Genomic DNA, 13,773 nt, shown 5'->3' on the forward strand with positions numbered 1-13,773 from the left:
CTTCTATTTACTGGGTTTAAGATTTTTTTCCTCTTTCTGAAAAAAAATCACAAATAGAAGCATTCCAAGGACTTAAAAAGAGAATTTAGATATTTGTACATTCAATTTTTTTCCTCTTAATATTAACTTTAAATGATCAAAGGTAAGTAAAAAATCTGAATCACTTCAGGCAAATTTTAAATCACCAAACATAGCTGCCAACTGAATCCATCATGACAATATTTCTGTAATTCTTTTGAGTTACCAGTGTCTGGTTAGCATATTCAATTAACATCAAGAAACATCCAGAAGATGAAACTCAAAGTATACCAGTTTGCCTGAAAAAATCCAGAATTATACAAATTATCAATTTATTTAATTATTTTTCCCATGTTAAAAGGTTGAGGGAAAGGGAAAGGCTAAAATGATACCTCTTCAGAGAAGCAGATTCCAAGCACAAGCTACTCTACACTCCCACAAGATTTCTCTGGTGAAGATTACACTACATCAAGTAAAGGTTCTACATGAGAACAAAGGTGAATCAGATTCACTCAATCTGGACTTTGCACAACCAGCATCTGTACAGATTGCACCAACTACTCAGCAGGTACTTTTTAACAACAGAGCTGGTCAGAAAATAGAGCCTGGAATCCACTGGAAACTGTAACATATTCCTCCTTCTCAAATGAGCAGGAGTCTAAATTTCTTCACACTGAAATATCATTAGATTTAGAAATATTTTCATAATGTTGAAAACATTATATTCTACTATGTGGAATATTATAGAAATAGAAATCAGCATATAATAGTGATGCAAAAATTCAACTTGTATGCTCATAAGGGGAGACTGTACAGTATGCCTGTATCATCATCAGGTTTAGTGTGTCCATCAATGGATACTAAATGGAATAGTCTGGGACATCTGTAATACAGCAATCATGGTTGCTGGAAAGCATGAGGGAAATGGACTGCAAAACTGGACAACAGACTCTTCCTAAATAGCATCTTCTAGTGCCACCGCAGTACACAGAAAGTTGAGGCACATGGACCATTGGTCTAACTCAGCAGGACATTGCAAATGTTTTTGAAATGTTCACATACACACTTTGGGGGAAAAAAAAACACCTAAAAAGAGTATTTTGTCAGTCTTCTTGACATTCCCCAGAGTGAAAAGGATGTATTTCTGTAACACTTCTTGGCAATTCCCTCTACCTGACCAGAACAAGAGGTTTCTAAAATACGCCTTGATATTACAAAACTGTATTTTTGGGTGGAAAGTCATTCCTTCCAAAATTTTTCCCCTACCAAGATAAGTTTTAACTCATTAAATAAGTTTTTTTAACTTTAAAAATAATGCATGTTCCCTCTATTTCTTAAAAAATATATTGAGGACCATAAAATACACTAGCTTACTTGTATTCATCTCAAATATGGCATGCGTAACTTTGCATCTTTTGAAAATGGACCAAGATGCTTCTTAAAGTTCTACCTGATCTCTCTAGGAAATGAACTATAGAAATATGTCACATTATGATTCCAGCCTCTGGTTTACAGCAGCAAATAAAAGCTGTGTAATAACTACCACTTACCTTGTTGTGGCTTTTCAGCCTTCACTCTTTCTAGCCTAGGTTGTTCTTTGCACTAGGCAAGGCCTGTGCCATTTGCTGTCCCCACCTGTCCCTGACCTACATGCTCACCTTTAGGGCCTGATATGATTCCTGTCTGCTCCATCTTCCATCAAATGATCTCCAACTATCTCAGATATTTTGTGTTCTCAACTAACATCGAGAGCAGAAAGAAATAGGCTACAGCACACTCTGCCTCAGCTGCGTCATCATGCTGCTGTCTGCTGACATCAAACTGCTAAGCTGATTCATCCCACGTATGGGATTTCTTTCCAAAACAGACTCAGTAGGACAGAGTCTGCCTGTGTCTCTGGACACACACGGCAAAGCTTAATGCACCTGGCAGGAATCCTCCCTCCAGCAACGTTCTGTATTATAAATGTGATTAGAACAACATCCAAAGAGGAGCAGATGTTCAGCTTATCTGAGTGCAGTCTACAGAGAGAAGGGTATTTCAGAACTGAAAGTCAAGAGTACTGTTACTCTGTACAGATGTTTTCTTGTTTCACTTTCATTCCCATAGGTGGTTTTCTTAAAAATACATTGCATGGGACATGTCTTAAAAAGCTGAAGATTCTTTCCTCTAGGAAAAAAACCCCAAACCCAAACATCTAAATATATGGATTCAAACACTCCAGTGAATAACTTTGTTGGTAAACAGCAGTGGTGGCTCTAAATGCATTATTAAATGCTGAGTTTTGCCATCTATCACAACCCATTCCTAGTGGAATTTGAGAAACTTTCCCTCCAAATCATCCTGCCCATGGATCCAATCAAAGAGCACAAAATGGAGATGATGAAAAGATATTCATTCTGATAAAATGCAGGACACCTTAATAACTGCTGTGAAAAGCAAACTGCAATGGCCCTGTAAAGCTGCACACAAGCTGAAAAGAAGGTGCCACTTGAACAGAGAAATCTGTTTTATGACAGTTTTCTTTCACATACACTATTATTAACAGGAAAGCTTCACCAAAGTCATTAGTGAAATTTATTTTCCTACTTATGCATATCTACACATACCAGCTGAAATCCATTGCATTCATGGATCTACACGTGCAGTGACAGGAAGCATCCAATACTGTTCCACACACTCCATACTAACACTTGCACGTGTATAGCTTGGCATGAAAAGAGTAAATATAAAACATACTCCACATGTAGACTCCTGTTTTTCACATAAAGAACATCACTTCATGTGAAATATAAAAGCTAAAATATAAACACTTGACTGTTTCCTCCCAGTCTGTTTCAGCCTGGCTGTTTGGCACCCATCCTGTATAGGCCAGAAGTTTCACAGATGGGAGTTTCAAATGCTCAGCAGATACAATGGAAGCTGGATTTTCCAAGATGCTCACTTCACAAAGACCTGATACCTTTTGATGTCAGTCTAACCTAATAATTTGTTATGATTTTCAATGCAAACAATTCTTAAAAACATCTTCCAAGGGAACACATAAAAATTTGGAATAGATTTTTTTAGAACTTATACATTACTGGTGGCTTGTTTCCGGGATTAGATACCATTGTATCATTGGGATATTTGGTAGATTTGTATTTACTTAGATGAAAAATCATAAAATACAGCCAATTTTTCAATCTCAATCTTATCAAACCCTGATCAAATGACAGCAAAACTCCTGATTCTTAGGAAAAGCACACTATTCCTGTCAGAGATATTCTTCATTTTCCTCTGGATAAAAGAGGAAGTTTTTACAGAATAGCTTGCGAATCTATGAAAACTGTAATGATTAAGCTCTTTGCTCACAGATTACTCAAAACTTAAGACAAACGCACATTGCTCTGAACTTAATTTGAGGAAATCCTACTGCTTTCAACAGCATTTGGGCAGTAGCTCCTCTTACTGGCTTATTTATCTATTTGTGCATTTACCTTCCACAGAAAAAAAAAAGAATTCAGTTAAATAATTTCTATAATTTCATTTGGAAAAAAATCACCATACTGTGTTCTTTAACTGCTATGTCATATGTTAGTCATATTTAAAGAACTGCTACTACAAGAAGATTCTCATGGCAAGCCTTTCACCAAAGAAAGATTTTAGGTAGCAAATCCTATGAGTTTATTAGAATTTTTAGGTAGCAAATCCTATGAGTTTATTAGAATTTATATCCTAATTCTGAAGGCACAGGATTATCAGTGTAATATCAAGATAAGAATGCTGAACTCAGAGCAGACAATTTAATCAGAACACTAAAAAGACTAAACAACAGCACTTACCATTTTGCATGCAAAAAAAACCATTAAACAAATGACTTGCATCTTGTTCATTGAGTTTATACCCATCAATGGAATACCAACTGGAATAAACCTCCTATTTTTCTGTATTATTTACCTCAAGAACTAGCCAAAGCTGGTCTCCATTTTTCACATCTTTCTTATAGTACATGCCGTAGAATTTGACTACATTTGGATGATCAGAGAGAGCTTTCAAAATGTTGTACTCAGCTTCAATTTCTTCATCAATATCCTAGTGTCACAAATGATAAATACATAGCAGTTAATAAATAAATAATGATAGCCATTAAAAAAAAAAACCCACAAATTATTTTCTGTCAATTCAAATGTAGTTTGAAATGATACAAAGAAAAAAACAAATAGAACATGAATATACCATTTAGAGAGCTACAAAGCCTGGTTCTGTTTAGTGAATACAAAACAGTTATTTTTTAAAATTTTATTTTGTCCTTATAAATTTCAACTAATGAACACATGGGATATGAAAGAGCAGCCCTCAGGACACTGGGGAAGGAGCAAGGGTCCTGGAGGACAAAAAGCAGTCCATGAGCCATCAGTGTGGCCTGGAATCCAAGAAGGCCAATGGTACCCTGGGATGCATTAGGAAAAGCACTGCCAACATGTTGAGGGAGGTGATCCTGCCTCTCTATTCAGCCCTGGTGAGGCACATCTGGAGCTCTGAGTCCAGTTCTGGGCTCCTCAGCACAAGCGAGGCATGGAGTTCCTGAAGCAGGTCCAGAGGAGAGCTATGAAGATGATTAAGGGATTGGAGCATTTCTCTTACGAGGAAAGGCTGAGGGAGCTGGGCCTTGAGAAGAGACAACTGAGAGGGGACCTCAACAGTATCCAGAAGCATCTGAAGGGAGGGTGTCAAGAATATGGATCCAGGCACTTCTCAGTGGTGCCAAGCAATAGGATGAGAGGCAATGGGCAAAAACCCATGCACAGTAAGTTCCACCTGAATATGAGGAAGAAAATCTTTACTGCATGGGTGACAGAACACTGGAACAGGTTGCCCAGAGAGGTTGTGGAGTGTCCCTCTCTGGAGAGATTCAAGAACTCTCCAGATACGTCCTGTGCCATATGTTCTAGAAAGACCCTGCTTGAGCAGGGAGGTTGGATCATATGACCCCACCATCAGTCCCTTCCAACCTTAACCATTCTGTGATTTCAAGGCAAAGCCAGTGCAATCCACAAGTAGGTAGATATTTAGATGCCTTGGGAAATCACGTTCCTGCTTTAGTCTTAATGGAAACCCCAGCTAGAAATGGTGCAGTTGGAACTACCTCTCTACCTCTCTGTCCATGAAGAAGTATGACTGCAGCCACATCTTATTCATTTGCCATCCCACTTTCTAGAATTATCTGGGAATTTTTGTCATTTTCTACTGTCATAGAAGCTGGTGACATCCATGATCTCTCTGGGTTCTGCTACTGAACTATAATAATCATGGCTTTTTGTCAGACTCTGGTTACAAACCTTGGGTTTCTTAGACAGTGAGGGAAACCCATTTGGAGGTGAGGTATGAGGACCAGTTTTGCTAACACATGCACTGGGAGCTGTACAAATCCCTTCAGACCAAACATGGACACAGGCATTGGCAGGCTTTAGCAGGCATTGGATGACTCTGTAAACCCTTCCCACCTGTGCACTGGAATTGCTTATTGAGGGATGATGATTACACTGCATTTGAGTCACACTGACAAAATATTCAATCCCTCCTGTCAACAGATAAAGGCAAAAAACCTGCAGCCATTTCCCCCTCATTTAGATCTAAAAAAAAAAGTTAGCAAACTTGTTTCAGATTTAAAACATTTTTTAATACAATTTGCTATTTACAACTACACAAAAAGAAGTGAAAAATCCATTCTAGAAGAAGGAGCTCCACTATACATATGAATGGATTTCGTATCAGTGAAAAGCATCTACTCAGTGCCAAAAACCTGTCTCAGCACAGCCAAATAGAAGTGACCATGGCAGAGAAAGGGGATGCTTTGCATTCCCAATGAAGGATGATCCTTCTCATTCTGTTCAACACATCTGCCCCAAGAGGACCTTGCTCACTTGTTTCTTATACAGGTCTCTCCAATTCAAGTTCCTCACACAAGCCTTTTGTCTTGAGACCAGCTTGACTGGTCTCCAAGAACTTCCTCTGTCACTGGTATCTTCATGGATCAGGCCATTAAACTTTCATATTAAGATTACCAGGATAAGTCTTCTCACAAGGAAGGATTTTAGAGATCTTGTTATTGGAACAACTGAAAAACAGCAGGAATTTTCCTCTTTCTAAAAAAGGAGGAACTCACTTTAAGGTAATTTTCCTATAAGCAAAATACAGAATACAGAAGAAAAATACGAGGGAGGAAAAAAGAACCAAAATACTGAAGGTGGCAGAGAAAGGAAAGAGGAAGAGTGGAAGCAGGGATGAAGACAGAAAATGCATCTGGCAAAAATAAAAGAAAGGAAAAAAAATACAGTCAAAAGCCAAGAAATTAAAAACAAAGCATACAATAGTTCTGACTGCCTTGGGGAAATTGGAAGAGAATTAGCCCACTGTTCTACTGTGAACTAATAGAGGTTTCTGTCTCCTGAGGGATACTCAGATTTTATGAGATTTTTACAATTATAAGGAGAAATTAAATGAATAGAATATTCATTCTGTGCCTACAAAAAAAAAAAATCTTTCTCAATATTTTATGAAGGAAAAAAAACCTTGAAATATTTGGTTGAATTTAGCATAATTACCTTCACAAAAGAACTGTATTAGAAATGGCAGACCGAATATTTTTATCCTATATATAGAATAATTTGGCTAAGAGTTCTAAAGTACAATGGTATTTACTTATAGTCCTGAGGACAAGATTAAGCCTTCTCAGTTCCATCTTCATATGTTCTCATTTCAACACCTTTGCTTTCCTGTTTCAGTTTCAAAAAGCTGAGCTGTTATTCAGCAAAAAGAATCTGTGCTATAAGGATTAAACATTAAATGCTTATTTCAGTTTTATATCACCCATGATAATGTAGGTTCCCAGTTTAATTTCAAAATAGCAGTTAAACCAAACCACATTTCTTTTGCTTTGTTTCTAGTCTCAAGTGGCACAATTCTGAAACGATCTTCAAAGAAAAATAACTGTGAAATGTAAAGAAGAAAATACATAAAGTATCTTTTTCTTCATTGCAATGGCTCCCTCTGCAGCCATTAATAATACTTTCAGTTTAAATAAAAAGAACTTGTTTATTGCTTTCACTCTATTTCCAATACAGGATTGTCATTTCAGCAGTAATATGGAGGCACAGCAGCTGCTCCAGACAACCTGTAAATAGGAGAGGCCAAAGAAGAATAGTGTTCTTAGAATAAAAAGGATAAAACATTTAGTTAAGAGTCAAGTGTTGGAAGTATGATGTTGACTGTGCTACTGCAATTTTTTCATTAAAATAAGGAACCTGTCTTCATCAGTTATATATATGCCTGTCTTCATTTTCTTATATTCCATCTTTATCCATTCTATTTCTTCCATTTTCTTTACAGTCTATTCCTTTTCCCCATTTAATCTATTTCTTTTTCCTCTAGCATCATATTTCTTTTCTCTTCCTATCATCATCATTTAATCTTTTTCTGCGACCTCCAAAGTGTACAGAACATTGAAAGTTTCACCGATTCCTTCAGGAATTCTTGCCATAGCCAGCTGCCACTTAAGAATCACTCCTGAACACTTGTGAAACAAAGGAAAGCAAAAGCATTTCCTGCCAAACAGGCATTTAGATGAACACCAATGGGAAGGAAGTCGTGCCTATTCATTGTAAGCACAAGAACCTTGTTTACAGAAAGCAAGAGAGTCAAAAATAGTTTCCAATGCATTTGAACTCATCAAGATGCTTATCACTCGGCAAGTTATGTTTACTTTGGAAGAGGTTGTGGTATTGAATTGAGATAAGCACCCTTTTGTTGCTTTGAAAGCAAGTTGAAATTAAAAGCAGATCAGAAAGAAACATAGCAAAGATAATGGAAGACACTATGTTTTCACCAACACGTTCCATGGACTTTCATGTCATGGGACCATATGTGTGATGTGCAGAGGTAGAAAAGCCCTGTGTGGCTGTGCAGGTCCAGACCTGTAGGGTCCACACAGCATGACATGTTCGTCCCTTCCTGCCCAGAGGTCATGCAATGGAAGCACACACCTCACAAACCCATACTGGGAGTGCACTGGCCTTTCAAAAAGGCCAGTGAAACAGGAACAGCTGCTTTTCCACGTTTCGTTCTCAAGTAAAGTCTCAAGCCACGTGCAGCATCAATGAAGTCAGTGGGGTGTGCCTTTACAAACCAGACTAGTGTTCTTCCTTACTCTTTGAGTAATACTGCCATCTAACCAATGTCAGTTATTAAGAATGAAATCATACTCTACAACTTCGTAATTCCATCTCCCAGTAGCCTAATGCTTTGTGCATAGAGCTAATCCCTTTGCATTTTCCATTTCAAAAGATGGATCTCTCTGTGACATCTACATATTTTGGCACATTCTGAAAACACAGAATAAACAGTAATAATAAAGTATGCTATTTTATTTTTGAAGTATCACTCATAGCTTGTAACTTAGCTACAAGCATGTACTCAGATGCTTGAAGGTATAGCTCAAGTACTTAGAAGTACGTAACTTCCTTACGGGCTAGTATGTCAAAAACTAAAAAAAAAAAAAGAAAGGAAACAACAGTAAAAATAAAATAAGCTAGGACTCCTAGTACTGAAAAGGAAAATAATCATCTCTGCTTTTGAAAACAAGAGAAAAACAAGGGATAACAAGGTAAAAGTAATAAAGTTTAGGTGTATTTCTGACTTTCACTATAAGCAACCACTTCCAAGATCACTTAAGATAAGAAAAATGTATTGATAGCTAGCCTGATACATCGCAGGCTGAAACAGCTCATTTCACTGTCACTTCCAATACAAACTAGCTACAAAGATTAAGAGAAAAAAGACTACATAAACACACAATTAACCAAGTATTGGTATAATATAAGTAACTTACGTGAACAGGATCCAAAATTTTGACTGCTGCTTTGCTGCCATTTTTCTTATTTAACACTTTGAAAACTTTTCCATAGGTTCCTTTGCCAATAGTCTCAATTATTTCCCAGGTATCTGAAGGATCAGGAAAGCTATCAAATATTATTGTTTTTCCAGTCAACGGAAGCATCTCAAATGATGGCTCCTAGGAAAAAGAGATCTCAATGTTCACTCAACAAATGGTTGATAGCAATTTGCTTCCTACAAATGGGAAGAGAAATACACATTCCAGCCTCAAACACTAGAAATGTGTTTTTGCATATAGTGTGCCTGCACAGATAGCATAATGAACAAGAACTGCTGCACTTGAATTTCCCTTCATTTGATACTGTGTTGACTGCACATACCTTCATTTGATATTGTGCAGTCAACACAATATCAAATGAAGGGAAATTCAAACGATAATTTGAATCAAATTCAAGTTTGAGTGAAGCTAGTAGAAGCTTTCCCATGCACTTCTATGAATATATATTGTCACTCCAGGATCTCTGGGGGGATGGGGGAATGAGAGTCAAGTTCATAAAATCGCAAAGAATTTAGGTCCATTACCAAGAATCAGGCAAGAAGTGGAAAGAAACTGACACAACACATCCTAAGTAGTAGCATTAGGTTCATTCAAACTCTTACAGCAAACAAACATTTTTACAAGCCACTCTTAGCATTTGAATTATGACATAGATCTCAAAAGGCCAAGCAGATCAAAGTGACAGATCTTTTCACAATGCTATGGTCTTCTGACAGTCAAGCACTCTCAGTCACGGGGAACACACTTACCAACGTACATCCTTTAACAACTGGTTTACATACTGTAAAGGAAACACCTTTTACAGCGACTGAATTGTATCCATTACTGACTGACCAGGTAACACCAACGCCCTGGTCCGTGACAGATACAATTCACCAGGAAACCTGCAGCCATCTGTTGTGTACTTGGTGCTGCAACCTGTAGTGGCCCAACCTCTTGATTTCAAATACTGTGGGAATGAAATGACCCAATTTTACCTGATACAATGAATCTTCCTTAATACTATTCCAGGTTAAGGTCAAAGTAAAGATCAAGATCCAGAGACATACATCTGTAATAAGTAAATCCTCAGTTTTCCATTCCAGATTCAGAATTTGCTTCTTTCTTCTGTCCCATGGGATTCACGTAGACTCACCTGAGTCAGGACACTGACTGCAGTCTTATCCTAAGGCATTACTTCTTCATTACCTTATACCTAGTCTTTATCCATGCCTTGGGAACTTCACCACTTTCGGGCAAAGCCATTTCTTCCCCCAAAAATGAACACAAATTAGTTACAACTTTTTTTTTAACTTTCTTTTTCTTTGCCTTTAAAGTAGTGCTCAGATACAGTCATTCTGTTGGGTTTTTTAATCACTTCATATATATTCATATTCATAAATGCTTTGTAATTTGCTCATATTTGGGATTACACAAAACAATAACTAAATTTGGGATGATAAAGGGATTAGGATTCATAATCCCAAACCCTTGCTTTGAGGGTTTCAATAATAACAGAGAAATTTTGAAATTGTATTTAAACTTTAGGTTTTAAAATTGAGGCTAACTATTTGTTTAAGATCTTACTGGATACTAAAGTCTGTAACTAGTGATTTTTCTTTTAAGAAGGAAAAAAGTAAAAAGGTGTCAATGGTTGCGTTCATAAGAACTGAGGCATCCAAACCATATTGAAGCCTGTCTACATATAGGCTATTTTCTACATAATATGTAATTTTCCATCAAAATCTAGAGCCTGCTATGTCTCACATTACAAGAAAACACAGGAGCTTCTGACCCAGGCAGTAGGAGATATGCAGCGCTGAAGAAAGAAAGATTGAATTCCTCCCTTTCGAAGAGGAGCACTTCTGACACAGGAACTCAAAGAGCAGCTTCACATATTTAGACTGCGCCAGAGCCAAGCAGAGAACTCTGATACCTTCAATCTCCAAATACATGCCTAAGCAAAGGTCCATCTTGCTGTAGAGATGTTTCACATGAAGTAGAACACTCTAAGAAGTAACATTCCAACCTGGTGCTTCAGGCAGCCTCCCAGGCTTCATTAACTCCCTATACATTGACAGAATGAAGCTGAAATTCATTGACTTCCCAGTATCAATTGCTTATTTGTCTGCAGAGACCGGTACAATGAGAAATGTTAAAGGGCTAAGGAAACATGATCCTGCAGGTGCTATTTGGCTACCAGAGAAAAAGTGCTAGAGAAATTCCCTTGTGCTTTTGTTTTCTTCTGAAAGTCACACCAGTTGCACATCATCTAGTCTTCTACATCATCTAGTAAGTCACCACATACTTAACAAATATGCATTCAGGAGCTGTCATACTTAGTTCAATAATTTAAGAGTGCTATTCCAGAAAGAATTATTCATCCTCATTCTTTGTTTTGATTTATAGCTTCAAAATCATAACTTGAATAAGCCATACTGAATACCATGTTTCCTCACTTTCACCAAGTCTAAGAACAAGTCCCTGCAGATAAATTGTTTAGTTTCCACTTCTATTATTAAAAATATATTAAATAGAATGATTTCAAGTGTTCTATTCTGGATGATGGATAATATTTTATTACATCTCAGTGAAGTTGTGAAAGCTGATAATGATTTAATCTCATATTTCACTGATAAATTGGACTGTTCCTGGAATGTGTCTGGATGCCCAACCAACTGGATAATTTATCATACCCTTCACCATTAAAAATTTACATAAAAGCCACCACAATTTATAACTTGATCCAAACCTCTAAGCTGGGAATGTACCCTTGAACCTCTAGGAAAAAAAGAACCTTTTTAAAGTACTTCTGGTGTGTTCAGCATGACGGTTGACCCAGCTTCTGCTCAGATTTTGGCTAACCTGCTGGTGAGGCCTGATGGATGCTGGGCACAGTGCCAGTAAGTCAAAGAAAGAGCACCAAGTAGGCAGACTGGTGGCCTGAAAGAGCTCAAGGGCCATTATGAGCATTATGCACCATTATCACCAGCAAATCTCTGTCTCCTGTTATCTTTCCTGTTGCAGTTTCCCCAGAATCTGCTCACTTATGAAAATGGTATAGGCCAAACCTCCAAGCTGGAAGGTATAAAATATCAGCTTACCCAAAAAGCTTTAGAAGCAAATCCAACAGCAGCCTGACTGCTGAGGTTTTCCTGCTTCTTGGTGTGATAAAGGGGACACTTGCACCGTGATGTAGGAGAAAGGATAAGCAGTCTCTTAGCCCCAGCTAGGTTTTATTCTTTTGGTTTTGCTTGGAGGTGCACAAATTAAGAGTTACAGGTTATAAATTATGAAACCTTATGGCTTGAATGGTGAATAAATGAATTCACATGATAGACTGACCTGGGCAAAAGGGGATTGAGCCCCTCTTTGTTGTGTTTGTTAAAGTTCTTAATGAGCTCATGAAACAAAGTTTAAATCACAGAGTACATTGTCCTGTAAGTCTGAGAGAGCCAAACAGACTGACACAGCAATTAAATTCAGGATATTCAAGGCAAGGAAAAAATACATTTGGAGTTCCAAGTAAACAGGGCTTGGGGTTTTGTTGGTTGGTTGGTTGGTTGGTGGTTTTTTTCTCTGAGAGGGGGATGTGGTGCCAGTTACATGAACAAATTGGGTGAGAATTCTTGTGAGTCATTCCTATGTGACTTTTTGCTTCACATCAAACATATGCACCCTATACAGCAGACTTCAGGCCAAATATTAGAGATACCCAGAGATGCCCTGTTCAGCAGCTGTGCTGGCAGACGGCTGCATTCTCCATCATTTTCAATATCTAGTCAGTTTGGAGAGGGAAGTGGAAGCCTACCGAAGAACATAGTATATCTCCTCTGGACTCTCTTTGCTGCCAAGGCAATTCAGTGAAGGACATTTATCACACCCAAAGCTTCAGACACAAACCAATGGCCCTGTGGAGGACTTTGCAGTCAAGGCCACAGAGCATTAGAGACAACACAGTCAAGTGGGAATAAACAATAGGTTTTGCTTCTGATGGCTGGGTTGAAAGCACACGGAGCCTGAATTTCACATAGAACATTGTATGCTAATCCAATAGTTTCACTACTGTTTCATATCACCTAATTCTTCAAAGAAGTGCAACTTCTTTATAAACTATAAACCTTCCCCCCCAATAGTTTCTGAATGGACCTTCATCTCACTTGGAGGAAAACATACCCATTTCCTCCATAAAAAGCTAATAAAATGAGAGTCCCCTTGCCTCATGTCATTCATCGTTCTCCACACAGGAAGCCTACATGATTAGCAATTCACATACACAATGAATCCAGCCTTTAGGTTCCCATCAGCATCTTGTCTTGTCTCCTGGCTACCACAACTTTCTGGTCTTGGAAACTGGAACCAGGATGTCATTGGTTCAGTTCAAAACACACCTACTGAGGTTGTCTTCTGTTTTGTTTGTTCACATCACTCTCTCCTTCTCATTGCAAACATTACTTATGTTTAACCAGATAGCTCCTGCACATATCCTGCCCTGTCAAGTGCCAGGTATCTTCCCATATGTCACGACTGGCAGATGTCAGGTGCCAAGAACACTGGCACACATGGCCTGTCAGGTCTGTTACCTCTCCAGAGATGACACAATGCATTCCTTCAGATTGTGAAACTTAAACCTCTTGCCTAATGGATGCCAGAAAACGTAATCACACTAACAAAACCAAACCAAACAAAAATAGACAGCTTGTTATATAAAATAAAAAACCCCATCTCACCTCACTTTTTCACCACCTTTATTGCCTTTTTCCAATATCTCGTTTGGAAGTTCTTTGGTCTGACACTGATCACAAGCCACAGTGGGGCCTTCAAATACTTAATGGAATGGCACA

General features: G+C 38.0%; 1 protein-coding gene across 9 annotated transcripts in view; it reads right to left on the reverse strand.

Moving 5' to 3' along the window:
• The window catches only part of MYO3A (myosin IIIA), a 120,562-nt gene that overhangs the window by 99,787 nt on the left and 7,002 nt on the right, over positions 1-13,773 (reverse strand). For all 9 annotated transcript variants that reach the window (XM_019285868.3, XM_019285865.3, XM_039548711.1 and 6 more), the window contains exons 2-3: positions 8,888-9,070; positions 3,958-4,092 (exon numbers count right to left, since the gene is read on the reverse strand). In XM_019285868.3, the coding sequence (XP_019141413.2) occupies positions 3,958-4,092; positions 8,888-9,055 (303 nt within the window). In that variant the 5' untranslated portion in view covers positions 9,056-9,070. The remainder of the gene's footprint in view (positions 1-3,957; positions 4,093-8,887; positions 9,071-13,773) is intronic.

This window comes from Corvus cornix, chromosome 2 (assembly GCF_000738735.6).
Source record: "Corvus cornix cornix isolate S_Up_H32 chromosome 2, ASM73873v5, whole genome shotgun sequence".
Taxonomy (NCBI): Eukaryota; Metazoa; Chordata; class Aves; order Passeriformes; family Corvidae; genus Corvus; species Corvus cornix.